The sequence below is a fragment of the Rhinolophus sinicus genome, chromosome 16, assembly GCF_057876585.1.
Source record: "Rhinolophus sinicus isolate RSI-liver-muscle chromosome 16, RSI-T2T, whole genome shotgun sequence".
Classification (NCBI taxonomy): domain Eukaryota; kingdom Metazoa; phylum Chordata; class Mammalia; order Chiroptera; family Rhinolophidae; genus Rhinolophus; species Rhinolophus sinicus.
Genome location: NC_142516.1, coordinates 45,736,540 through 45,763,130, shown reverse-complemented (window position 1 = coordinate 45,763,130; position 26,591 = coordinate 45,736,540). Strand labels below are relative to the sequence as shown.

The following is a 26,591-nucleotide window of genomic DNA, read 5'->3' as shown; positions in this document are numbered from 1 at the left end:
TTTCTACATAAAAAGCATCAAATGTTCCCCTACATAGAGAGCAACCTTGCAGTTCCCATAGACAGGTACCATTACTCACCTCCATCCTGAATGACTATAGAATTCACTGTGGCATCTGAAGTCAGACGGAACATATCTCCCTCCTTGATAACAACTTGCTTTGCAGAATCTTGTCCTGGATCCCAGTTCCTGAGGCGAGGGTTTTGATCTGGGCAATTCTCTATAAAACAATGTAAGGATATCCCATTAACACAACAAAAACGCAAGGATACCTTCAGCCAAATCCAAGCACTATCACCATTTATGGCAGACCTATTGCAATTTCTTTCTATAAGGATGGAAATCCCATCCCATCCTATGCAGCAGACATATGTCAAATCCTTTACTTCCTACACACGGCAAAAAGGTTTCACCACAAAACTAAGTTGCTATCATCTAGTTCGGGTCAAACTTCACAAGGTAAAAATGGAGTTCCCCCTGAATCATCTACTGTGGAAATAAATCAACAGTAAGAGACAAAACTGTGACTTGTCCTTGGACCCCAAAAAGCTGTGTCAGAAAATGTTTCAGAACATAATGGTAAATAGAAAATGGAAATTGTTAAGCAATACAAGTACTAGGTCTTCCCAAGTTCCTTCCTGTGCACAGTGAATCATAAAGTTGGTAACAACACCTCCTCCATTCCAAAGGCCATGACTGATAAATATCACTGTCTTCGGACATGTACTCTTTCCCAACAAAACTGCAAGAGACAAATGACCAAATACATGACTTCTCATTTTCAGACATGAGGAAACTACAGATTAGAGAAGCCAAACTGATGATTACTCAGCAAGATGAGTAATATGGACGTTCCCCTTTAAGAAATGAGGTTTACTTTACTTGTAGTGTTGTTATTCAAATTTGCCTCTTAGATAGGTGATAATGAAAATATGAAAGTATTCTGCATTGCCACAGCTACTTAATGCATGGGACCTTTAGTTTCTGCTATAATTTGAAAGAAGAGGGGGGTAAAAATCACAACAATTTGAATCAACCAATGACCAAATATTTATTGAAAATCAATTAATCCATTCTGTACTAGATACTGTAAAATTTATTTAAAAAGAAATTTTATTGATATATGTATATTATCATGACATATACATATATGTATACACACACACACACACACACACACACAGAGGGTGCCAAAAAAATGTGTAACATTTCAAGAAAGGTAAAAACTGTATTAACTGTAATACTCAATATATACCGGTAACAAAAGATGAATACAAGTCATGTTTGACTTCCGCAATTACAAGAGGTGCTCAAAGTGGTTACTATCAGTGTCCAGATACTTCTGATTACGGCGAAATACTACTGCTTGAGCAACGCTGACCAAAGTGTCCACTTGTATACATTTTTTTGGCACCATAAAGCAATGAGCCCACAGCCCTCAGAACTTATAATCTAGCTTGGGAGAAACAGCCACCATGTACGAAATAATTAAATACTGAACAATTTGGTAGTTACTTGAGGTAAAAAAGAGCTCAGAGAAAGGAGAGGTGGGGCTGCAGTACCTGAGGCAGCTTCAATGAAACAGGTGGCACTAGACATAGATTCCAAAGGGTAGATAGTATTTAAATAAAAGGAGCAGGAAGGAGAACATTAGTGACCCAGTATCCCCAGCTATTCAACTCTATTTGGTTGCTCAGTTGGAACAGCAAGATAGACCCTATATCTAAACTAAGCAAAGGTAGAAAGTAATCAGCAAAATGTGCTTGGCAATCTTATGAAAGTGGAAGGTACACATTGAGAAATAAGATGAGAAAAAGTAAAGAGGCTGGGGTGCAGCACAAAGATATTTTTTATAGAAAGAAAATTCTGATTCCTCATTTTAACCTTGTGTAACACTAATGCAAACTTTTTTCTTTTTAATTTTTATTGGGTAGCAGTGTGCTTTTTCCAGGACCCATCAGCTCCAAGTCAAATCATCGTCCTTCAGTCTAGTTGTGGAGGGCGCAGCTCAGCTCCAAGTCCAGTCACAATTTTCAATCTAGTTGTAGGGGGCACAGCCCACCATCCCATGAGGGAATCGAACTGGCAACCTTGCTGTTAAGAGCACGCGCTTTAACCAACTGAGCCATTCAACCAACTGAGCCATTCGGCCGTCCCACTGGCAGCTCAGCAGCAGCTCAGCTCAAGTGGTTGTCTTCAATCTAGTTGTGGAGAGCACAGCTCACTGGCTCAAGTGGGAATCGAACCAGCTAAGAGCACAAGCTCTAACCAACTGAGCTGAACGGCCATCCCACAAACATCTTATTTCTAAGCACTCATGTTGTCTGTCGTAGGCTTCTGCTTTCTCTTTCAGGTGATAGTTACTACTACAGTTAAAATTAGTCCCTCTAGTTAAGTCCTTGGCAATTACTTCATGAAATTAATTCTTCTCATAGCAGTTTCATAATCATTGACATTTAATTCTGATAAATCAGAAATCATCACAATTATACTAAGAATAATCCTTAAACTTTTCTTCCCATCAAAGAAACAAGAAGCCCCTTGAATTTGTTCTGACTTAATATTGAAGATTTCTTGAACTTTCCTTCTAACTCCCTCTCTTCCCACGAAACATCAAGCTGGGGGCAGACATGGCGGGCATAGCTCTTGTGTTATTATCCTTTAGTGGTGACTGGACTGACTTTTCCTATGCTAGGATATGCTTTGGAGGATTATGATGTTTACTGGCCCTTGTTCATCCTGATATGTCATGCCATCTCTCATATTTCCCATTTCAGTGCCAAAAGAGCAACTCTGATGCAATGACTCTGATGCAACAAGCAGTGCCTGCTGAGAACTGGCATATTTTTTCACCACTGGAATTGTTTCTGCCTTTGAATTTCCTGTTATTCTTGCTCATGTGGCTGTGATGGAATGGGGATCCTGTGCTGGCAGATGATACAGTCATTTTCCTTACAATTCAAGGTTTTATCCTTCTATTTGGAAGAGGTGATGATTTTAGCTAGGAGCAATGGTAACACTTTATTCTGATAAAACGCATTTAATTTCTTAAAATTCCAAAACCCAAAAAAAAATCTAGCTGGAATTCTCCATAATGTTATATCAGAAGTAAATGTATGGCCCATGTAACAAGCACTGTACCCAGCTGTGGAGAAGGAAATGCAGTCTTTTGAGATCTAGAGCCTACTACCAAAGTTACATAATTCCTCTTAGTTGTTTATAATTATTCCCCAGGAGAGTATGCTTCACTAGAATCACCACCAAAAACTCCCGGTTGTTTCCTTCCAGTAAAGTACATTTAATGCGAAAATGTGTGGTCTGCAGAAAGCACTGCAAAATAGCTCAGCCAGCCCCATCTTCCTGGCTACCCATTTGATGAGCAGTGGATGCATTATCAAAGTTACGTAAGAGCAATAACCACAGTAAGGCTGACCCTGAAGTATTTCAGCATACCAGATATTTCCACTGACATTCTGCACTTTTACTGCCAAAATGCGAAACTAAAGCATGTTGATTCGAGGAACCACATCAGCGATTCAGTGTCTTAGATGGAATATGAAAACGTCTGTGAAAGCCACAGATTTCAGCTCTAATTAGCCACTAACCTACCATCCCTTTACTGCACATTACTTGGAAAGAATGACTCAACCGCAGTGAATTGGTTCTTCTGCTGGAGAAAAGGGACAAGAAAACTCAACGTTATGTGCAATGAAAAGCAACGTTACAAGTTCATAACAGGGGCCAACTGGTGTGGTCAACAAAGGTGTTAATACAAATATCTCTCTCGTTTCAGGTCTTTTTAGAAGTACTGACTACCTCTTCCAGGGACCTTAAGGTCTATAAAACTCCTCATGCACCCATGAACACTAAGTAAAATATTTGTAAGTCTTGCAAATGGCAAATGTTTCTCAAATGTTAAATCCACTTAAGGATATAAAAAATCTGTTACAGACTGTAAAAAAAAAAATGCAGGCAATTATGGTGCCCAATGCAGGTTCTGGTCTGCTTCTCCTCCCACAGAACTGAGCCCTCTGATTTTCACCTGGATGGATGGAATTCTGGGATGAGGCCATTCTTTGTCGGTACCATATTGAAGCTAACGAACAACAAACTTCTTCAAAATCATCCCAAATATTAATATATTACCAACTGAAAAGCAAAGACCACGTAAGAAATTAAAACCTCCTTACATGATGTTTAATTATAAAGTAATGAATGATTTTTAGACAAATGTTATCAGAATTTACACCTCCTAATGGATGTTTTCCTTTAAGGATATGCATTGTTCTTCAAAAATATTGGAAGCTTCCCTTTTGGAACCGTCTCCCCAATCACAGAACACAAATCTTATTATTTTCACTTATTTTTTTTTTTTTTAAATCAAATGTAGTTTACCACCTACAGTTAGTGAGTTTATCAGTTAGCGAGTTATTAAAAACTTTTAGCAGTCTGAAAATCATACCTCCTACAAAGGAGGAAACTGTGCTACCACAAGAATTCAGTAAAGACTCTTAAAATTAGCGTTTCAAAAAGAAATGCTCCAAGAACATCTTGAGCACGGGGACAAAGTGGCAAAATGGAAATGAAGAGCAATCCTTTAATTTTATCATTCCTAATGGATTCCTTTAACAATTACTCTCTTTCATAAGAAGTTACACTTCATGTTATCTAATTATATGCTAGTCAGCCAGAATCAACTTAACAAGAATGTTTTTTTAATTTTATACTATTTCCTTTCCTTCTTCGTTCTCCTAGAGTGTGTTCTCTATGCGCACACACACACACATACACACGCACTTACCATCTGGAGCATATTTTGAGGATATGCCTAAAATGACTGCAAGTGCAACAAAAAATGAGAAACTAGTCATCGCAAAGCAAATGAAAGTATTTTTGTGCCTCTTCTGTTTTCGGCTTCCTCCCTGGGCTTGCTGCTCTTCAGGTGAGAAAGCAAAGCTGGTCCGGGCTTCCTGTCTGATGGAGGGACATTTGGCTGGAGCTTGGCTCTTTGGAGGAGGAGGGGGACGCAGTGGGACAACCTTCCCAGGAACATAGCCAGATGAGCGATGGCCATTTCCATTCTGAGGTTGCAGAAAAGCAGGGGAGTGTCCCCTGGAATCAGTGGCATGCATGATACACTGTCACTGCGAAAAGAAAAAAAAAAATAAGGGTCAGAAATATACAAATTGGAACAGCTTGTTTTTAGTACCTTCTATTGTAATAAAATACACCCAGCATAAAACTTAACCATTTTTAAGTGTATATAGTCCAGTGGCATCAAGTACATTCACAGTGGTGCACCACTATTATAACCATCCATTTCCAGAACTTTTCATCATCCCAAACAGAAACTCTGTAGCCATTTAGCAACAATTCCCCCATTTCCACCTCTCCCCCACCCCACAGCCCCTGATAACCATTGCAATGACTTCTTGAAAATATCAAGTCAGCTTACATCCCTGTGTGGACAAAAAAAGAGGGTCTATGGAGAGTAACCACACAGGGTGATCAGATCATCAATTCCTAACTGGACAGGTCATCGTGTATAGTCACCCCCCAGGCACATAACTTCTTTAGTAAAAGGCTTATCTTTGCCTTAAACAAGCTGTCCATTGTTTCTGTCCATCTAGGCTAACACACCTTTGAAATGCCTTTTTTTCAGACCCCTCTAACCACCCTCAAGAGAATACAGAATCTTAACTATCCTGTAATCCAATCCCCACCTGTGTAGAACGCCCCTGGAAGCTGTTAGAATGAGTTTTGTGTGAGCACGAGTGACTCCATATTGAATGAACAAGAGTAACTCCACATTTTGGGCATGCACGGAGAACTTAGCAGACAACGCCCAGGGAGCTGCCCGGTTGCCCTGTAATTGGGTGTAACCAGCTACACTCGGAAGGTCTGCTACTGACCATATGAAGATGTCCGGGTGCTGGCTGCCCTGATAAAGTCACATCAGAAAGGCACTTAGAACTGCATAAGAACTAAGGACTTTTGCAGCTCAGAGAGGAGGTCTAGACTCAGAGGTAACCATGCTGTCACTCTGCTCCAAGAACCCTCCACTCTGCTCTGCTCCGCTAGGACAGAACCTCTGCCGGACCAATCTCCCGCACCAGCCACCCTTCCTCTCTCCACCAGGGCTCTGATTGACTTTGGGACTTGTTCTTACTCTATTTTATCCAATTATTGTATTACTCTGTGTGCTTTACTGTTTGGTGTGTTGATGTTTGAGTCAAGAGCTTACTGAAAGGCATTTAAGATCTTGCGTGCTCTGCTCTTCGCTGGCGCCACGGCTACGGTGGAGGCCTGTCAGTGCCAGGTAGATCCTGGGGATCTGAGAGTCTCTGGGACCCCTGAGCCCCCCTGACTTGCAGGAAGAGACTGCAGCACGGACTCTGAGCTTAGCAGTCGCTTGCGACACAACCTTGCTTCCTCCTACCTTCATAAAATCTCTAATTCAAAATGCATAAAAGAAGCTGCAAACTGCTATTCTAGGGATCATTTCCCTCAGTCTGTTGAGATCTTGCTTCCAGGTGTATCCTGTTTGGTTCAAAAAACTTTTTATAAAAGTTCTCCACAGGTTTGGATGTTCTTACATCGACACCTGCTATAATAAACTGTGTGGACCATCACTTTCACTAATCGTCTTCTAATACCACACTGTTTCTCAATCCTGCCCAGGGCCACACTTCAACTAATTAAGTCAGTATCCAAGCACATGTATCTTTCAAATGCCACCCCACAAAAGTGATCCAAAGAGCACCTAAGTTGAGAGCAAACGTTCTCAATTTTCATTATGCCTAAGAATCACCAGGGGAGCTTGTTAAAAACGCAGACTCCTCAGCTCTCCACCCGTGATTCCAGCTCAGCTAGTACAAAGAGAGCCCTGGGTTTTACACTGTTAAAGCATACGCTGGTGACACTGAAACCGGTGGTCACACTTTGATTATAATTATTCTAACTTCTTCAAACTGAAGTTAAAGTCCACATCATATGAGGACCATAAGAAGGCCCTAACAAGTTCCAGTAGACAAGCATTCATGTTTAGTGTTTAATTTCCCCCACTAGATTCATCTTATGGTGAACTAAAGTATTTCTACTTGTATTATCACTTAACTATAGACTGTGAATTCATTTCACGAGAAAGTCTAAATTCTACATTATCTCTTTATATCCTCAAATTTTGTTTTAAAAAAGTAGGCATTCAAATATTATGATTAAGATGATTTTAAAAATAGCTAACACTCATAAAGCACTTACCACATGGTACTGTTCCAAACAACTTACATGTATTAACTCATCTAATACATTTGATACAACAAATCTATAGGTAGATGCCATTATCCTCATTTTGCACATGAGAAACTGAGGCTTAGAAAAGTTAATTAGCTAGTATATGGGAGAACCAGAACTCACATCCAAGTATTTTGACTCTCGAGTGCAGGCTCTTAACAGTTACACGAATGAGTCTTTCAAAACAATTGAGAGGCAGTAACTTCAAAGAATCAGTTTCACGAGGGTGTAACTAGAACTGTGTTGGAAGGGCACAGTTGGAATTCTCAGGAATTCTTCATGCAGAAGTTCACTAGACTATGCACGACTCTTATCTAAGAGAAGCTGACAGAAAAAAGGGCAGTCCTTTTATGTTTTATATTATTTATAGTAAGCATTTATAAGTAGTATATAATAAGCACGTACAAGTTTTGAATGAAATAAGTTTTGAATGACACTTTACTGTTTGTTTGCCAAGTGAAAAGAAGGGAAGGGGAGGGCAGGGCAGGGCAGGAAAAGAGAAAAGAAAAAAAGGAAAAGAAAAGAGAAAGTGCTATGTCATATAATATTCTTATTTCAATGACTGTGGACAAGTAAGATGTTCCCAGAAATGTGATGTTCAACCCTTTCCATTACTGCCCTTCCTTAACAACTAGTTTCTCAAAGCCACCTGGCTTCATTCAATACCCTTTTAATTAATCCTCTCAACTTCTACCAAAACAATGAATAACATCCTAGACACAGGGTACCTCCAACTTGCTCTAAACTACAGCAAATCCATTAACACAAAATGTTGTCATGAGAGAAGCCACAAAGAGGCATTCTCAGGACCCAAACAACCTGGAAATTAATGGGGACAAGAAGAGAATCTAACCGGGAATTGATGCTGATTTCACATGGGGCAAAGAACATTCTCAGAGTCTATGCGTCAAAAACACTGGGTTTGTGGGATTTGATTTCTGAACAAAAGTAATTATTTAGATGAAGCTTAAGCTCCATGACAAAAGGAAAACAAAACAATTCAAGGTGCTATTGAAGAAACTGATGCATGTGCCAAAGAGCAGAGTGAAATAATGGATATATCCTGTTGGAACAAATGACAGAGACTAACAAAGACCCCTTTATGATCGTCTATTAACAAAGAAAGGGCTAAACTAGATATTCTTGAATGCCAAGCTCACCAGGGTGGGAGGGGAATCACGACTATAATCTACACTGAAGGGAGTGGGAATCTTTTGTTTGAGGCTGCAATCATCTGATACTTCATTGTTTCAGCGAGAGAATGGTTGTCACTAAACAGGCTAGAGGGCCCCCGTTGTGGGAGATAATGTATCTCCAGATGTTAACCCCAATCAAATAAAAGGCAGTGAGAGGCTAAATGAAGTCACTGTCCCACTTGGAATTTGTGAAAATTCAGATGGTGTCTACCACAAACTAAAATGATCAATAAATCAAAAATAATCATGGTTGTGTTTTCCCCATAACCCTTCTGCAAAACTATATATTTTGTCATATATATATTCGGAGCCCATTAGTTTTATTTTACTGAAAAACATGTAAATGCATAAGCAGCAAATATAACCATTCTTTTCTTAAGAAATAACACATTGTTGTGTCATAACTTAGAATAAAATTACAACCCAAAATCGTATTGTGCGCAGATTTCCCTCTCAATTTATTATGATTTTTAAAGACATAAGATACAAATACATTGCCTTAGAATTTCCCTTTACATTTACGAGTCTACTTTAGGAATAATACTATGAATCTATTACTTTAAAATATATTTACTGTTAGTTATAGATTTAAATTATTCGTGGGAAAAACTGACATTTGACTCATTCAATAAGGAACTGTGAACTCCTGAAGTCATTAGAGGATGGTGGATAAAAAATTGACAACATCCCCGAGAAATGTAATTCCTAAATAATTTGAAATCACTTGCTTGAAGGCAGAGTAAAACTAACCAAGGAACTCTTTTGAAAATGGTGGTGAGGTTCTCAGGCTATCTCAACAATGGCTGTTTAATCCATAAGGTTGTTAGTTCTAGTAGCATTAGTTTGAGTTTGGGGCCCTGAGAACAAAGGAGGAACCCAATAGAGTAAAGAGGATGGAGAGTTTCCTCTGGCTTTCAACACTGCAAGGCAAGTAAGTACTGTTAGGTGTCATTTAAAAATTTTTACTACAGAACAAAGTATGTATTTAATACAGTTAATTTGTTTATATTACCTGTCATTTCTAATGGAAAGCACATACTAAGAGAAGGAACACATCAGTATTTTATGATATATTTTAAGAGATATTACAGCCTGTGCTAAAGCCCTAAACACAGTTAATTCAAAAAGGGGGGATAACTCAAAGTCATTCATATCGAATTTGAAAATGAACACCACAAAGGTTTTGAAGCATAATTTTTGGTATTTAGATGTTCCTTGAAAGAGATCTTGTATTTATTCACTGTGGATAAAAAGTGGTAGCCCAAAAGGCTTGGTAATAATTTTTTTAAAAAATCATGCAATTAAAAATTTGTACAGGGAACTTAGGCAAATATTTAAAGAATAAAAGATATTACTAAGAATATGAAAACGTATCCATTTAAAAGACGTAAGTGTAAATGCTGAAAAAAGTTCCCTGCCTGTTCTTCCCTATACTGTTTAAAACTCTTATTGGATCATCTTGCTTTCTGCCTTCTGTTTCAGATCATGTATGTATATGTCTATTTCCTGCAGTTGACTTCTAAGAAGCCTCTTGAGAGCAGAGACGATGTCTTAGTCGTCTTAGTATTCTCCTACGGCCATATACACAGTAACTACTCAATAAACATTTGTTGAACTTAAATCAAAGTATTCCTGTGTATATCACAGAGAGAAATTGGAATTTCCCACTTAATCCTATTTAATATCCTTGAGGCTCTGAGAAATTTGTCTAATCTCTATCAATTGCCCTGATTTGGGAAAAATGGAGAACATTCACCATTTCAAGCAAAAAAGTCAACACATTAAGTTTCACAAAATTCAATCCTAGTATGTAGTCTCACGCAGGTGGCTGAAAGGTATTATTACCAACTGCAAATAGGAATTCTAAAGAGAAAGAGCTGCAAACTACCTCGACAAGTTCAACCTCTCACAATACTTTGTAATCATTTTAACACCACCATGAAATGCAGTAGGTACATAGGAAAAAGGAAAATGTTCCATTCCATTTTACATTGTTATGCTGATAGCCAATGAATGCTATCATCAACCGGAAAGTCTTCTCAATCCAGAGATAACAGCATTAATTCAAAACTAGTAAGAGCTCTTTAAAAGAGCTGAGTTTTCCTGGTTCTTTCTACTGCTAAGGTGCTAATATAGAAGACAAATTCCCCACCATACATGCGTAGCAGCCACACACAGTGGTTGAGGACACTGGCCCTGGAGGCCATGTGCTAGGCTCAGTCCCCAAATTCATCCAGCCCCTCCAACCCAACGCAGACGGGGACCCACAGCCCTGCGCTATGCCATTCATTGTGGCCGCATCAGATTGAACACCTCATGAAAATGCAATACTGGTGACTCCTTTAAGCTCTTTTCAACCCTGCCTCCACTTATGATGAGAACATATTTCTGAATGGAAAATCCAGGCTTGTAAGGAAAGTCAAGAAGGTGGCATGATCTCATCAAGCTTTTTCTTCTTTGAGCAGGGACGTCATTCTCAAAACAGTATCCAACCTAAAGGTCAGTCCTACAAGTTACAGTCTTTGCTTTACAAGAGTTTCAGTACAACTGGCCAAAATCTGGCTGAGGAAACTTTTCCTCTTATTTAAGATCTTGGTAGGTCTTTGTAACACATTGACTGGTATGCTCCATCACAGCAAAAAATAAAACATGCCAGGAAAGAGACAGGGTCATGAATTATCATGAAAACAATGATAAATATGTATAGTATTAGTAATTATGACCTAATAAAATTGTGAACCAGCTCCTAATGACCTTGAAGTTTCAATTACTGGTTCCAACTTCCAATCTCCTATTTTTAGGAGAAAGACAACAGAAAATTAACACCAAGGTGATTTTCACATTTGGGTTTTCTTTTTTTGGGGGGGGGAGGTTTCATTTAGTTTTGTTTTAGATTCAGATTATATCTGTACTTGTAGATAAACAATGAGCTCAATACCTCAATGATACAACACTGTTCAGTAAGAAATAAACTTAGCAAAGTTGACTTTCAGGCCTTTCATAAACTGTCAAATAAATTTTTAAGTGTGATCAGTAGTCTCATGAAGATTGTGTATTTAAATACATAGTGTAAAGATTTTCAAAAACAAAGGTTGAAGCAGAATTTCTGGGGAGAAAATCCTTTATCTAGTTTAGAGGAATACATTGTATTACATATTCTATTCCCAGAGCATACAGGACAAAATACATTTTTCCACAACCACTGCAAAGGAGTTCAGCATAAATGTTTGGTGGAGATCTATATAGCTGTTTGGGAGAAAACAGACAGATAGTGGGAAAAAATTTAGTTCACTTTCATTCAGAGATGTGCTTGGTTTCGTGTAAGCACACTCCCAAAGAATTAAAACCCTGAAACCGCTACAGGGCACTGGCTTCAGACTGTTGCACAAGAACACTTTCTTCATTTTCACCTTGCACTGTATTTGTTAGAGCCCTTCTGTCTTTTTCTTTCAACTCTCAAAATCAAGATGAGTCACTATCACCTGCAATTGTCTGGCATGTTCCCAAAAAATAAGACACTTGGCACAGTTAGTTTACTTACATGGATCCTGGTTCACTCTTACTAAGCTGATCCTACCCAGTCCAATGCTTAGAGGCAGAAGGGGGATGTACCAACCCTTAATAGAAACCTCTTTCGATGAAGTGAAAGGGTAAGGGACTGAGAAACTTTAATTCTGTTCCCCAACCTTCTTTCTCCATTTGGTCAATTTAGATATGATGAATGACACTCCCCCAAGTAAGCTCCTAATATACATAAACACCAATATACACCAGACTCCTAGTTTGTACCATGTATTGTTCACGTTATCTTCTTCCTCAAAAGGAAATAACTCTCCCAATACATACTAACTCTATTAAAATAAAATACAGAGGAATTATAAGGAATAGTTCAAATACAGAGGGTGCCAAAAAACTGTATACACGTTTTAAGAAAGGAAAACTGTATTAAAGGTGTAATACTCAGTATATACTGACAACAAAAGATGAATACAAGTCACGTTTGACTTCTGCAATTACAAGAGGTGCTCAAAGTGGTTACATCAGCATCCAGACATTTCTGATTACGGTAAACTACTGCTTGAGCAACGCTGACCAAAGTGTCCACTTGTATACATATTTTTGGCACCCCTGGTATATAATCCTAAAAAGACTACATTTTCTAAAAATTATGTGGCCATTTGAGTTAGAATAAGTATGTGAGTTATAATAAGTACTATTTAAAGTTATAATTTGTATTTTCCTGCTTAGAAATTCACTTTTCAGTAAGTTATAATGTACTCTCTGCTAGAAAACTATAATCAAAAAATAGTAAATCCCTAGAAAACAAATATTAACTAAAAATACTACGAGTTTGCTTATGTTGAAAACAAGAAAATAAATGCTTATGGGTCTGTATTTAAGGAAGTCAGATTATCAAATTAGCTACAATTTGACAAAGGTGGATGTATCCTTGGCAAATTATATTGGAATCTCCTGTTAAACTATGATCCCTCAAAACAAATGCCCAAAGTAAACCAAGTGAACATTTTCCCATTTTAAAGTGAAATAAGTGACCTTTAAGAACTATGTTTAATTCATATATTTCTCTCATTTATGCAAGGTCCATGAGGCAAATGTCTAATTTTTCTGCCACCAACTAACTCATTAATCCTGTCTTTTTTCAGCTCTGTTAACCACAGCCATGAAAAGCAATCCTTGACCCTAAACCCAAGATCACTGGTAGAATGAAAAGGCTGGAGAACATTATCATGGGCAACAAAAGAAAGCAGGAGGGGGAAAAAAGCAGACCATCCCCCTTCGCCCTCGCTCTCCATTGGCTGAGAGGACACAGCAGAAAGGCTCCCAACCTGCTGGCAGTGACGGATGGCTGTGCAGAGGCACACAATGGCAGGCGCAGGCCTGTCATCAGCCTTGCAGCTGGCCTTCGAAAGAAAAAACCAAACCAAAGTCTGACCTGAGGGTGGCTGATTTAATTAAGGTTATAGCAAATGGCAGAGCTGCCTGTGGGCTGCATTTTTCTGCCAAGCACCAGGGACAAAGCTTTAAAATACTGCTCAAGAAGAAAGAGCCAAGAAAATTGTATCAGTAGAATGTTGGGGGGGAGGGGGCAGTGCGCGAGTGGGGAGACGACAGAGATGTGCTTGATAAAGCAGCCCAGGCATACCAAAAGTTCATGATCTAGTGATATATGGACATCAGAATGCAATGACAATAGGAAACATATAATGAGTATATTTTGGCATGCCTTTCAAACTAAGAAATATTCCAGATAAATAATGAGATGTGCAGACTGAAATAATCCAGGGCTACTCAATTCAGCAGCAAATCAAAGTTTCTATTAATGGCAAGGCCAGTACAAGAAACCAAGTGTCCTATAGCTTACATTTACAACACATAGCCTATTTTAAATACAACATTAACCACTGACAGTAAAGCCTTACCAGATGGGGAACACGTTCAGGTTTGAACATCTCTTATGAGACTAGGACTCTGCTGGATGATGGGGACCCAGTGGTACAAAAACCTATATATCATCTCTCCCTTCATGGAGCTGAAATGCTAGTGTTGAGGGGTCGGGAGAAGACACAAGTAAACACGTAATTATCACGCATGTTAGGGCAAAAACGGGACTGGTGGGTCTAAAGAGGTGATTGCCTGAGTTTATTAAATCACTATGAATGGAACAGAGTTTACGTTTTTAAGAGCCTTGGCAAACTTACTTCCCCAAATGTATACCATCAGACCACAACTAACAGCTTTCTTACTTTGTATGTGTGAACTAAAATCTACCACTGAACTCTGCCACTAAAATGACCACATACTGTCCAGCAGGGATCAGCATGGGGGGGAGGAGGTGTGCAGCGGGGGGCGGGGTGTTAGATACAACAGACTCATGAAGTCTTTCATAGTCTCTGGAAGGCTGGCAGACAGAGTCACCTGCAAATGAGTTTCAGGACAAAATACAGAACAGTCGTAGGCCCTGTCTTCCTAGGGCATGTGAAACCTAGGCCTACCAAAAGGACTTTATTATGCCTCCTCCACAGTCTCCTCAATCAATGTTCATCAAAACTCAAGGGTGCCAGAGGGGGGAAAAAAGGCAGGACCTCCACTGAACAAGCAATTACTGAGCACTAGAGCAGTGGTCGGACTTTACATGGCAGAACAGGGACAGAAGACAGGAAAACAGGGACTGTGTGATGAGCTCCGGTGCCACAAGCACAAACAGGAAGCTCGAAGAAACACTTTACAGTTAAAGCTAAGCTCAGACAACATGGTGACCAGGCAGTTGGAGAAAGTTAGCCATGAGCTGACCTTACATTGTGAACGGTGGCCCTGTGGAAAGGACAGTGCCTAAATCAATGCAGGCACTTGGAAAAGCAGCAATTAACATTAATCAAAAGATGCCAGTCATTAACCATGCTGAAAAGATGATTCATCTCTCATTTGGCCTTTTCAGCTATGCCTTCATACACAACGTACTTCCTATCAAATTGCTAGCTTCTCAACACTGCTAGCACTTCTGTCTGAGTATGTTTCTGAGGATGTTTCTGTCTAAGGATGGCTGGGAAACGGCACTCACCAAGCATCTACTGAACAATTAAAGCCACATCTTTTGCATTAATGAAGTATATTTTTTAAATCCTCATATAAAGACATATATATAGCCGTGGCAATGATGGTATTAAAAAAAAATGTTATGTGGTTTGCCTTTTTTTTACCACAATGACTCATTTTTCTCATCCCCTTCTAAAAGAGGAATCAGTCATTTGTCCTTTGGCTAAACTTAATCTTTCCAATCCCTAAAATGACAATAATTAGTTTTCCAACCTCTTTGTATGCGAAGAAACTACTCATCCTTCAAGGAAGAGAGTTGCTATTGGTGGAGACCATGATGACAAAAAGCTTGCAGTTTCCAAGTACCACCCAGTAATTAGGCAAGTCCCCAAATCAGTAACAATTTCACTCTTCAGAGAGAATTAATAATCAGACATGACCAGGACATCTCGTTCCTGATGGCTGTTCATGTTTTAAGATACTTACATCAAACTCAGAGTCAATGAGGACGATTCTTTTCTCAGGGGCTTAATATGGATTGTCTTAAATTGCAACCCTTTCAGGCAACAATGTTCCAATCGCATATCTACAGTCCTTTTTTTAAAAAACATGTTAAAGCTAAGACTGCTGCAGCTCTCCTAGGCAAACTTTCATCAGATAAAATTCCATCAAATGTTGCCAAATTTTCACTTGTTGTCCAAATTAAGATGGAGCCCTGATAAAATAAATGTAAAATGTTTACCACTTGTCACCATGTAATGAAAATAACTGTCTTGTTACAAATCTGGTTACAACATTAATCTAATGATAACAATTTCAAAGCAGATTGCCTACTAGATCAAAGACTGATTTTTTTTGTTGTTGTTTTTGGGAGTGGGGGGAATAGCAATTCTGTGTTTTAAGTCATACACAGCTTCCAAGTCTGTTGCTCTTTTTTAAAAGAGACATGTTAATAAAGACCCTATGCCTCATTCATCTTCGTATTGCTCACAGCAACCAGTACACTGCCTGCACATCTTAGGAATGCAACAAAATACTGGCTGAACGCAGATCCTGACAACCAATATTAAAGGCTTCCCAAAGCAAGTATAGGGAAAACAAAAGAGCATGCAAACATTTTGCTAACATGCTGTTATCATATGATTCATAACACAAATCTGAATGTTTCCAGGAACTTGATTCATTTAAAAAGTATACGCTTTTACAATATTTGAAATGTGTGTACTATTTATAGAAAATGCAAGCAAAGTTAACATTATTCTTACATTTAGTTCCTTATTTGGCAGAACTTTATTACAAGTAACATCCCCTCACTCTATACACCATGTCATGTGTAAATTCTCCCAAAGGAAAACGAAGGTATAGTGTCTGCCTTAAACTTGGGTGCAATGGGTTTCTGAGCCCAAATGCAAATTATCTCACCGTGCAACATTAAAATAACTGAATAGCTAACAAAACCAAACAGGAACAAATTAGAGTATATTGGAGGAAAAAGAAAAATGCTGACCAGAAATAGGGACAAATGTGTTCTTGTCCCTATGCAATCACTAATTTACTATATGACCTTACCTAATTAGTTAACCTCTTTGGGTCTCAACTTCCTAGTTTTAATATTATTTTTAAGGCCTTTTGAAACTACATGGTAAGATTCAGCATGCGTAGCACTGTCCTGAAAACTGGTTTATTTTCATACCTCCCCGCCAATAAAGTCCCATTTAACATGATAGTTTCAAATATCTGAGTATGGATTTCTATATCAAAGGGAATTTATGAAAATGTCAGATGAGCTGAAGTCCATTTCAAGAGGAGAAGTAAAGCAAGGCTATTACAGCAAGTAGTACTTACAGATTCAAGTTTCACCCACACAGCAGCTGCGGCTACTGAGAGAACAGCCTTTCTTTAACAGTATAGTTGAAAATTATACCTCTTTACAATTGGAGAAAACTAGTAAGGGTGATCTTGTCACATTTATTTTTTCAATTACAGTTGACGTACAAAGTTATATTAGTTTCAGGTGTACAACACAGTGATTAGACATTTCTATACCTTACAAGTGGTCACCCTGATAAGTCTAGTACCCATCTAGTCATCAGGGTGATCTTTACGGTCTCAAAAATGCAGGCACGTAACTTTCTGTTCCTTTCTTTTTCCTTTTCTATGTTCATCTTGTTAGGATAGAGGAAAGCAGAAGGGCTAGCTTGACTTGAGAGGCAGGGAAGAGTACAGAAGTTACAGTACAGATCCAGACAAGCACCTCTCAATTGATGTGCTATACGAGACAGTCCATCCTTTTAATTAGCGCTCACAACCCAAATACCATAAAAAGATTTCCAGTGACTGGGGTGCCAAATGGTAACAACCTAAAGTCAGAGGATTTGCACTCAAAATTGGGTTCAGAACAAAACAGAAATCTGTGACTGAGACCAATTAGATTAAATTATGATTTGTATCTTATTTATAGCTTTAAGAAGAACATATTTGGAAAGTACTTTTGATATCAAAAGGCACTAGCTTGTATGGTACTTTATCATATACACAGCAAATTAAATCAAACTTAATCCTCAAAGAATTCCATAAAGTATCTTTAAACTCATTTTACATGTGAAAAAGTAAAGTATGAAGAATTCGGAGATCTGCCCAATAGCAAATGGTTAGCAATTGTCAGAGCCTTTTGTTAAACTCAGTTCTGACTTCAGATCCTCTAATCTTTACATTCCAAATGGTATGTCTGACACCAGTTTTCAGTCCCTACTATTTTGCCTGATTCAGTAAACTGTCTTTTTCACTAAATTGCTCCTCCACCCCAAAATCTGATCCTCCTCTGTGTTCTTGAAGCATTCTATGCATAATTCTCCAAACACACATTTACTGGGCCTCTTAATTGTTAATTTCTTTTGCTCCTTGATTAGACAGATTTCTTCAAGAGCATAAATTGTCTTACCTTTCTTTATAGATGGAAGCCACCACACGGATTATCTTCACTCCCTCTGACCTCCCAAGCTTCAACCAAAGACCCAATTCCCTCTCCCTACCAACATGAACACTCCAGGAAGCGGGTGGGCATTCAGATTGCTTATAAAGGGCCCTAACACACAATAGGTGATTAATAATTGTGAGTTAAATGGATGGTGGGTGGGAGGGAGGATGATGCAATGCTCATTATTTTACAGCACTTTACAAGGTACATATTTACATACATCAGAGTCTTAAACTGTGAATTTAACAGTGATCATTTAAATTTTCTTCTTCTTTTTCATAGCCAATTTCAGAAACTTGCCCAGAGATGCATAGCTAGTAAGTACCTTACTAGAAGCCTTTGGATTTCAGAAATTGGCCCAAAACTAATTTACTCCTTTGCTTTGTCTTCTCTTCATTTCCCAGGTAGCTGTTTGAGAACAGGCTTGATTAGGTCTATTAGGACATGAATGAGGTGTTGTCACATTCTGGTTTCCTGTTGTGAGGCTTCTGAAAATCTATAAGTTACAGGTTAGATCAAGGTAGATTTTACTCAAACAATTAGTTGTGACAAAGGAAGTCCTGTAAGAATTTACAGATTTGGCTTCCCTGTCCACACACCCAGTGACCAGTCCTCAGCTCGCTCACACATTCACAGGCTGTTAAAACAGAACAGGTGATGACTCATAATTCACTTCTAACCTCAATTTGCTGAGCCTGTAAACACACATTCCTCAGATAAAACAGCCTCGGGTGGACTGCACTGAAAGCCAGGAGACAGACCTCCAGTTCCACCCCTACACTTGCTGATCCTGCACTGCAGGTACAAAGAAAGCAGAGGGGAGTGGTTTTAATGTAAAGGATAAAGCACTGAATGTTTACTAAACAGAGGAAGTGCCTACTGCACTTTCTTCTGCTTTGCCCGGAAATGCAAACTCAAAAGAACCCTCTGAATAGCCAAAGGCACACAAAACCAGAGTATGATACCCAGACCAATTTTTAAAACAGCAAGCTTCCTTCAAGGGTCAAACAACAGTAATAGCTCTATTCTATCCAACCAAAGAACCATTATGGCTAAATATTTTAAATGTGTTTGTTTTTAACACAGAACCATTTCCAACAGGTATGCCAGGCTGCCCAGAGGATTCTAGCCTCCCACAGCTCGGGTGAACCTCCCTCCATCCCTTCTCTAAATTCTTCTCACTTTGCACTGGGAAGAACTCAGGAAGACAACCACTACTGATGCCCAACACCTGCAATTATGCAACATCCCATTACTTTGTCACACTGAAACAAGAAAAGGGAAAACGGGGCCAGTGCACTAGTGGCTCCTGTGTGGAAAGTGCGTGCTTAAAATTATTAAGCACTCTATTCCTAACTCCTACTGCTGATGAAAGGAGACATATACAAAGTCTGTTTTCCTAACCTCACGTGGAGCATTGAAGTGAGCGGTTTCCGCTCCATAGCGAAGTTTGGCGACACACATCAACCCTCAGCAAAGAGCATCCAGGGATGTCAGGACCTTGGTTTTATTGCAAGGGATGTAGCAACCAGCATTAACTACAGCATTTTGGGGTCCTCACGGTTCCCCCTTCTTTGCCAAGACCTCCCAATTCTTCACTGGAAAGCTGGAAGTGTGGTCCAGGGCTGAGCTGCACGCGATTTTAAAGCCTCGCCTTACTTTAACAGAAAGCGGGATGGGGGCGGGGGGCCCAACAACCCGGGGGAATAGTAAAGAGACAAAGATCACCCCAAAGGCAAGTGCGCGCGCGCACTAAAGCCGAGACTGCAACACACATTCCATCAACCTTTCCCTGTAGTCGGCTTCCTGTGGGGTTTATTCCCCCACCCCAGCCCTCTCCAGAAAGTTTGAGTCTGTTCACACCGACTTTCAAAGGTCCATTGTTTCCTTCCCCGTAAACGTAATGAAAAGAGAGAGGGAGAGAAAGAAATCACAGTCCAAAGAGCCTTTCTTATGGTGAGGATTTACCCCAGGGAAGTCTTATTACTCCTAATCCAGAGGGGAAAGGCGGCGCGCGCGGGGGGAGGGGGCGCTGCGGGGAGCAGGAGGACGTTTTCCCTTGCAGCAGAAGTGCTACATGCCAGGCCGCCAGGAGCTGGGAAGGTGCTGGGGACTGCAGTCCGCGTCCCACAGTGGCCCCAGAGGGCAATGAGGGAGGCGGGGCGGGGAGCGGGTGACCCCATGCTTCTTACCTTTCCCTCCCCCGCTTAGCGTCGGCTAATTCAGGTGCCTACACAGCGGTCCAAAGACACAGAGCCGAGCTCTTGGCGTCCCCGGCTCCAGATCTCCTCTCCATGGCCAGGAAGCTCCTCGAGCCCTGGCGCCCGCCGCCGCCGCCGCTGCTTTCACGCAACTGGCAGCTGCAGCCCGAGCCTGGAGGTGAAACTCTCTCTGCTCGGGAATGACGCGCACTTCCCTCCGCCTCCGCCTCCTCCAGCCCCGAGCCTCGGGGGCAGGGGCCTCGGCTCGCTCTCCCGAAGCAGCCGCTCGGCTTTCTCCGCTCCTTCCCCTCCGGGAGGAAGAGGAGGAGAATCGCGGCCGCCTGAGCGTCCCCGCGACAATAGGGAGGAGGCGGCGACACGGGGCAGAGCGAGCTCCCGGGAGTCAAGCTTGGCCCTGGTCGGCGGGCGCCGCGGCTCGTTAAGGTCGCGCTCAGCCTCCGCCGGCCAGACAAGCTACCCGGCTGTCCAGGGCCGAGGGCTGCGGATTGGGTGGGTGGGCGGGCAAGACGGAGGAGGGCGGGCCAGACGGAGGGAGAGGCGGGGCCTGCGGCCGGAGGAGGCGGCAGCCACGCAGGGCTCCTCCCGCCACACCCACCGCGAGCGAGTTGCGGACGCAGGCATTCAGTGCCCATCGCTGCGGCGTCCAGGAACCGCGCCTGAGCGCAGGGTGCGGAGGCAGTTCCCTCAACAAGCGCCCCGGGCTGCAGCTGCATGCTCTTACCCACGGCGCTAGGCGCCACGCGCAGCCGGCCTGACTGAACCTGATCTTGCGCCCCCATCACCTCCTGGCTAAACCTGACTGCACCCCCATCACCCGCAGCTGAGTCTGACTGCGCCCCCATTAACTCCCGGCTGAGCCGGACTGTCCATCCACATCAACCCCAAAGGAACTTCCACAACTGCACATTTTCTGTTCGTCCGGCCACCGCACCGCGGCCGCCCCCACCTGGTCAACCATGGGCGCTGGGTTCTTAGCCGTTTGCGAAGAACTAGCCAGTTCTCAGGTCAGGACAGCTCCTCTGGCAGCTCCGAACGGCCCCAAGCACCCTGCTCTCATGCCAGAATAAATACACTTACGCCTTCCCACGCCCCCTGCCCGCGCCACTCTGGAGTGGCTGCCGCTGGCAGGAGTGGCGCCGAAAGCCACTCCCCCGCCCACCCAGTGTCTAAGTACCTCTCTATATGGACGCTCACAACGGGGTTGGAGTAGCCCAGCCGCCACCACTCACTGGAGCTGCTCTCACGGAGGAAAAGCCTTGACTACCGCTGAGGGCGCGGGCCCGGGTTTGATCAGTCAGACCCACGAGGTCCCGAGCTAGTGACAGCAGTAGGACTACCAAATCTGGGCCGTCGTCATCTATTTAATTCGGAATTGGAAGCTTTCCCACTAGGGAACTCTCTCAGTGAACACTGTACAGACAGCATTGCTCGGTTTTCAGAACTTTTCTTTTAATAAAAACTCAGTCATGTAACCATGACACACCCAGCAGGCAAGAAGGGGAATTCCCTGTTTCAAGGGTTTGGGTTCAGGACTTCGTAGGAATCGGTGTTTCTAAATCTTGGTTGATGATAACATCCCCCTGGGACATTTCGAAATTTTTGTTTCCCAGACCTCACACTACTTACTAAATCACAGGGGCCTGGATAAGTTTGAGAAACAATACTAGAGAGCATCCTCGAATTAATTAAAGCCTTGGAAAGATGCCTCCAAAATAGTAACATGGTTTAGTGGTGAAATGTAAAGAAACATCCTACTTTGGGAGCCACTGTCCCTTCTGGAAGAGGGAGGAATATTCTTAAAATAAGGCAGATGGTTTTGAATGGCAAACAGGAAGGTACAAGACCATTTTAGTGGTTCAAAGGTAAAATGTTTAGGACCATGTCTTATAAAGACAGGACAGGAACTGTGTCACCATTTATGTGGTAGGCTGAAAAATAGCCCCCCCCCCAAAAAAAAAATTAGCCCCCCAAAGATACCAGATCCTAATCACTAGAACCTGGAAATATTCCCTTATGTGGAAAGAGGGTCTTTGCAGATGTGATTAAATTAACAGTCTTGAGTTGGGAAAATTATCCTGGGTTGTCGGGGTGGGCCCTAGCTGCAATCACATGTATCTTTACAAAACGAAGGCAGGAGATTTGACACATACAGATGTGGAGAAGGTAATGTGACTACAGAGGCAGAGATTGGAGTGATGCAGGCACAAGTGAAGGAAACCAGAAGCTGGGGAAAAAAAGCAAGGAAGGATTCTCCCCTATAGCCTCCAACTTGATTTCAGCTTAGTGAAACTGATTTTGGACTTCTGGCATGAGGGAAGAAATGTCCGTTGTTTTAAGCCCCAAAGTTTGTGACAATGTGTTACAACAGCCACAGGAAACAAATACACCCTGTGGCCTGTGCAGTGCCACCTTTACATTTAAAAAATGCCATTTTGTGAATATTAGTAAGTGCCAGGCACTTTGCTTGGAGTTGGAATATCTAATCTTCCCAATGACTATTTTTCCAATTTTAGAGAAGAGGACACGGGGACTCAAAAAATTTAAGGAGCTTGCCTCAGGTCACAGAGCAAGAGATCATTGGAATGAAGTCTGCCAATCCCTCAAACATTAAAAACAGCAATTAAAAATTCATAGACATTATTTTAATGCAAGTTTTGGTTTTAAAGAGGTCTTACTTCCATAACCTGTACCTACTGCCAAAATCAAGGGAAGTGGATGTTGATAGTGGGCGAGGCTGTGCCAGGGGGATAAGGATTGGGGGTTTCAGGAAAATCTCTGTACCTTCTGCTCAGTTTTGTCGTGAACCTCAAACTGCTCTAAGTAAAGTCTATTAAACAAATCAATGGGGGGTGAATCTTTGTGTAGCCTACCTTTGAGAATTGTATAAACTTTTGTTTTTAGATGTTTGTCAGGAACATGAAAAACAAAGAAAACTGATGTGAAAGGAAGTTACAAAGGAGACAGAACAAAGTGAGATGCCAGACTTCTCCGGTCAGTGGAACTGACATTGTCACCAATTGGGTTCCCAGGGAAGCAGGCTCTGAGACTGAGTCAGGGGCAGGATGTTCATTAAGGAATATCCACGGGGCGAATCCCTGTGCTGGGAGGGAGAGGAAGCAGGGTGGGGCAGACAGAGAAGTCGACCTGTAGTGTGCACCCAACAACAGGCTCAACTGACCTCCCGGAGGCCCAGGAGCTGGCATGGCCCTTCAGAATTATGGGGACTACACAGCTGAACCTCTATATCCCCTCCTGAATCAGTCATTGGGAAGTGGCGTGACCTTGGGCAAGGGACCATAGCTTCTGAAGCAGTCCCTGAGGGCCAGCTATTGACAGCACTCAGAGCTGCTCAGCACACCTCCATGTTGCCCATTCACATGGTATATGACACCCTCCCTGTTGTGCTATCCTTTCCGTATGCGGGGAGAAGCCCCAGAATGAGTGGGACGCTCATATGATACTTTTCTCTTTTTTCCTGGTGGTGGCAGTATTCACAGTCGTGAGGCAGGAGATCACCTGGCTCAGAGTTGAGGCCATTTGGTCAGATTGCCTGGATTAGAACTCGGATCCATAGCTCACTAATTATTTAACTTCAGACGAGAGGCCCAGCCTCATTGTGCGTCAGTTTCTTCCTTACAATGGGAATAATGAGAGTACCTAGCACATGGAGTCATGAGAATTAAATATGGCAATGCTGTAAGGGGCTTAGCTATTCACCCCATAAGTGCTCAGCAAACTGTATGATGGGGCTTCTCTTCTTTGGTTGCCTCTTCTTTGGCCCTCCATGACTGGCTAAATTGGAATCTTATATCAAGTTACACTCTCAGGGACTTTTTTGGTGGAGACAGGAAACCAAGTGCTCTTGGGAATCCAGGTTGGAGGTGAAGGCCATAAGAAACATGCCGTGAGCATCACTTACAGGAAGCTGGAACTTTCTTTTTAATGCTGAGAAACAGCAGCCGCCCTCCAAACGTGTCTTATCCTTTCAAACCTCTCTGGCTCTGTATGTGCGTCCCTTGTCCTAGCTCTCTGAAATGCCAGTCCTCCCACTCTATACCCTGGTTGGCCAAATCCTATACCACACTTGCCACTATCCTTTTCCTCTACTGAGAACTATAGCCAATGTCACCCCCTCTATGAACATGGATCTCGGGTCAGTCAGGGTCTCCCCTCAGCTCCAATGGCTGTGTGCACACATCTGCTATAATCCTTCTGCATTGTGCTATGATTTTTAAACAGGTCTTACCCCAGCCATTCCCATTCTGCCCAGCTCCTCACAGCAGGTAGACCGGGCATCTGAAGATTCAGAGATTCTAGATGGAAACTCCTTCATGTTTAAATCCTCAGGGCCTAGCACAGTGTTTGCAGAGTGACACTGCTTGCTGGGTGGATGACAAAGCAGTTCACAGAGCCTTCAGGAGAGGAGAGAGGAAAAAATACCAGGAACTGGAAGGGGTCTGTGTACCTCCGCATTCGGCACGTTAGTGTCTCTGCTTGCTTGAATTTTCTCCCTTCAAACCCTTTTAAAACAGAACCTTCCTGGACTATCACCCATTCTTCCCCTTTCTGTATTCCCTCAGGCTGTAGAAATTACTAATTCCTACAGTGTTTCATTCCATGAGGGTCTGAACAGATCTTTTTTAAGTCATGTTCTCCTGTTCATACTTGTTCCCTGCTACCCTTGATATAAGGGTGTGGAAATGATTCTCCAGGTGACTAATGCTTCACCAGGAAAGTGCTGATATGCTATTTGCCATCCTCACCTAATTAAAAGACTTAGGGTAATTTTCCTCCATTGACCTGGTGCAATAACATTACAAAACGTTAGTGTGAGCTTTGTCTGCTGTGGTTCAACTGAGTACCTCCAAAACCATCTCTTCTTTCTCTATGTCCTTTCTTCCAACTAACCTCATTCTCACACTTCATCAGCTTGTTAGGAAGACTGCATATTTCCATTTAAACTGTCTGGATACTGCTTTACAGCATGATGTAAGCAATTCTGATATAGCTAAAACTCTGGCACACTCATGTCAGAAAAAAAAGGAAAAGAATATTCACTTTAAGCCTCTAAATTCTGTTAGATAAGTAGGAATTAAACCTCTTTTGTTTTTCTCATTCAAAACATGACCTTCTACTCTGAAAAAAATGATATCCCATCCTGATTCCCATCCAACAATCCTTAAAATTTGCCCCAAACCATCCTAAGTTTAAAACACTTAGTATTGTTCTGTCCTAAGGACATAAACAGGCATCTTTATATAAGTGTTTTTGTTTTGTTGCTGGCACCCAGACCCAAGAATTAGAAGGGATATTTCCCCAATTGTTTCATCTCACAGGACACTGTCCTTGAGAAAGGAAATGAGCAGCCTGAGGCCACTCAACTAGAACAAAGTTGCTACTGTAAAAGTTGCTGCTATTATTTTGGATTACGATTCCCTTATATGAAGCCTAAGATATATGCAGCTCTGCCACCACTATCTTATGTTTGCTATATGAGGATTGCATGATACATGTAAACTGAAGAAATACACATGAGAAATGTAGCATATTTTCATTATAATCACATATAGATACATGTACTGTAAGATTTTATATAGTGAACTTGCATAAAAATTGAGAAAGCTTGTTATGTATATAGATTTTAATTTGGAATAATACCAATATCCTGAAATCTGCATTATCTCCTGGGTTGTATCTCTTCCTTCTTGTTCTTCTCTTCCAGGCAACCAGAAAAGAAGCATAAACGCACTTTGCCTTGAAAGATTAGAAATCCTGTCTACTCCTCAAAGGAGCAAAATTAGAAAGGAAAAGCAAGATTAGGAGTACCTTACCTGCATAAATTCATAGCTGTAAAATTTCTGTCAAAATATACTGTATAAAAGTTCTCTGCATTTTCCATAGTTATTTTTTTAAATTAAATAAAGTACAAGAATATATATATATATATATATATATATATATATATATATATATATATATATATATATATCCCTACAGTCTCAGGCCATCTGATTGCCAAAAAAAAGGTCTCCAGGCAACTTGAGATCACCATTGATTAGAAAATCCAGTTAACAACTTGTCAGAAGTTACCATCAGTCCAGCTCAATTCCACAAATCTCTTTCTACATTCCTCTCTAAAGAAATGAACATGAGACTATTTTGAAAGATAATGAAGATTACTTGAAATATTATAAACTAACAAAAGTCATCAAATATTCCCCAAGTTTCTAAGAGTACGATGGAAAAATGCCAAAAAGGACAAAAGTAGAAATAATCTGATTTTATGATCCATTTGAATGTAAGAATTTACCACACCTTTAAACCGAGGCATTGTTTTCAGAAAACCAC

General features: G+C 41.2%; 1 protein-coding gene and 1 pseudogene across 5 annotated transcripts in view; one reads left to right on the top strand and one right to left on the bottom strand.

The window, feature by feature from the left end:
- CEMIP2 (cell migration inducing hyaluronidase 2) overlaps positions 1 to 21,321 on the bottom strand; it is a 70,810-nt gene extending 49,489 nt beyond the window's left edge. Inside the window, exons 1-3 of one of the 5 annotated variants that reach the window (XM_019730812.3) lie at positions 21,190 to 21,321; positions 4,802 to 5,144; positions 80 to 220 (exon numbers count right to left, since the gene is read on the bottom strand). In XM_019730812.3, coding sequence (XP_019586371.2) covers positions 80 to 220; positions 4,802 to 5,132 — 472 coding nt within the window. In that variant the 5' untranslated portion in view covers positions 5,133 to 5,144; positions 21,190 to 21,321. Of the gene's footprint in view, positions 1 to 79; positions 221 to 4,801; positions 5,145 to 15,530; positions 15,551 to 17,985; positions 18,029 to 20,213; positions 20,724 to 21,189 lie in introns of those variants that run through there. The other 4 variants (XM_019730821.3, XM_074330562.2, XM_019730841.3 and 1 more) reach the window with 4 other exon arrangements.
- Positions 2,521 to 3,017, top strand: LOC109446958 (leptin receptor gene-related protein pseudogene; annotated as a pseudogene).
- Positions 21,322 to 26,591: the final 5,270 nt, after the last annotated feature.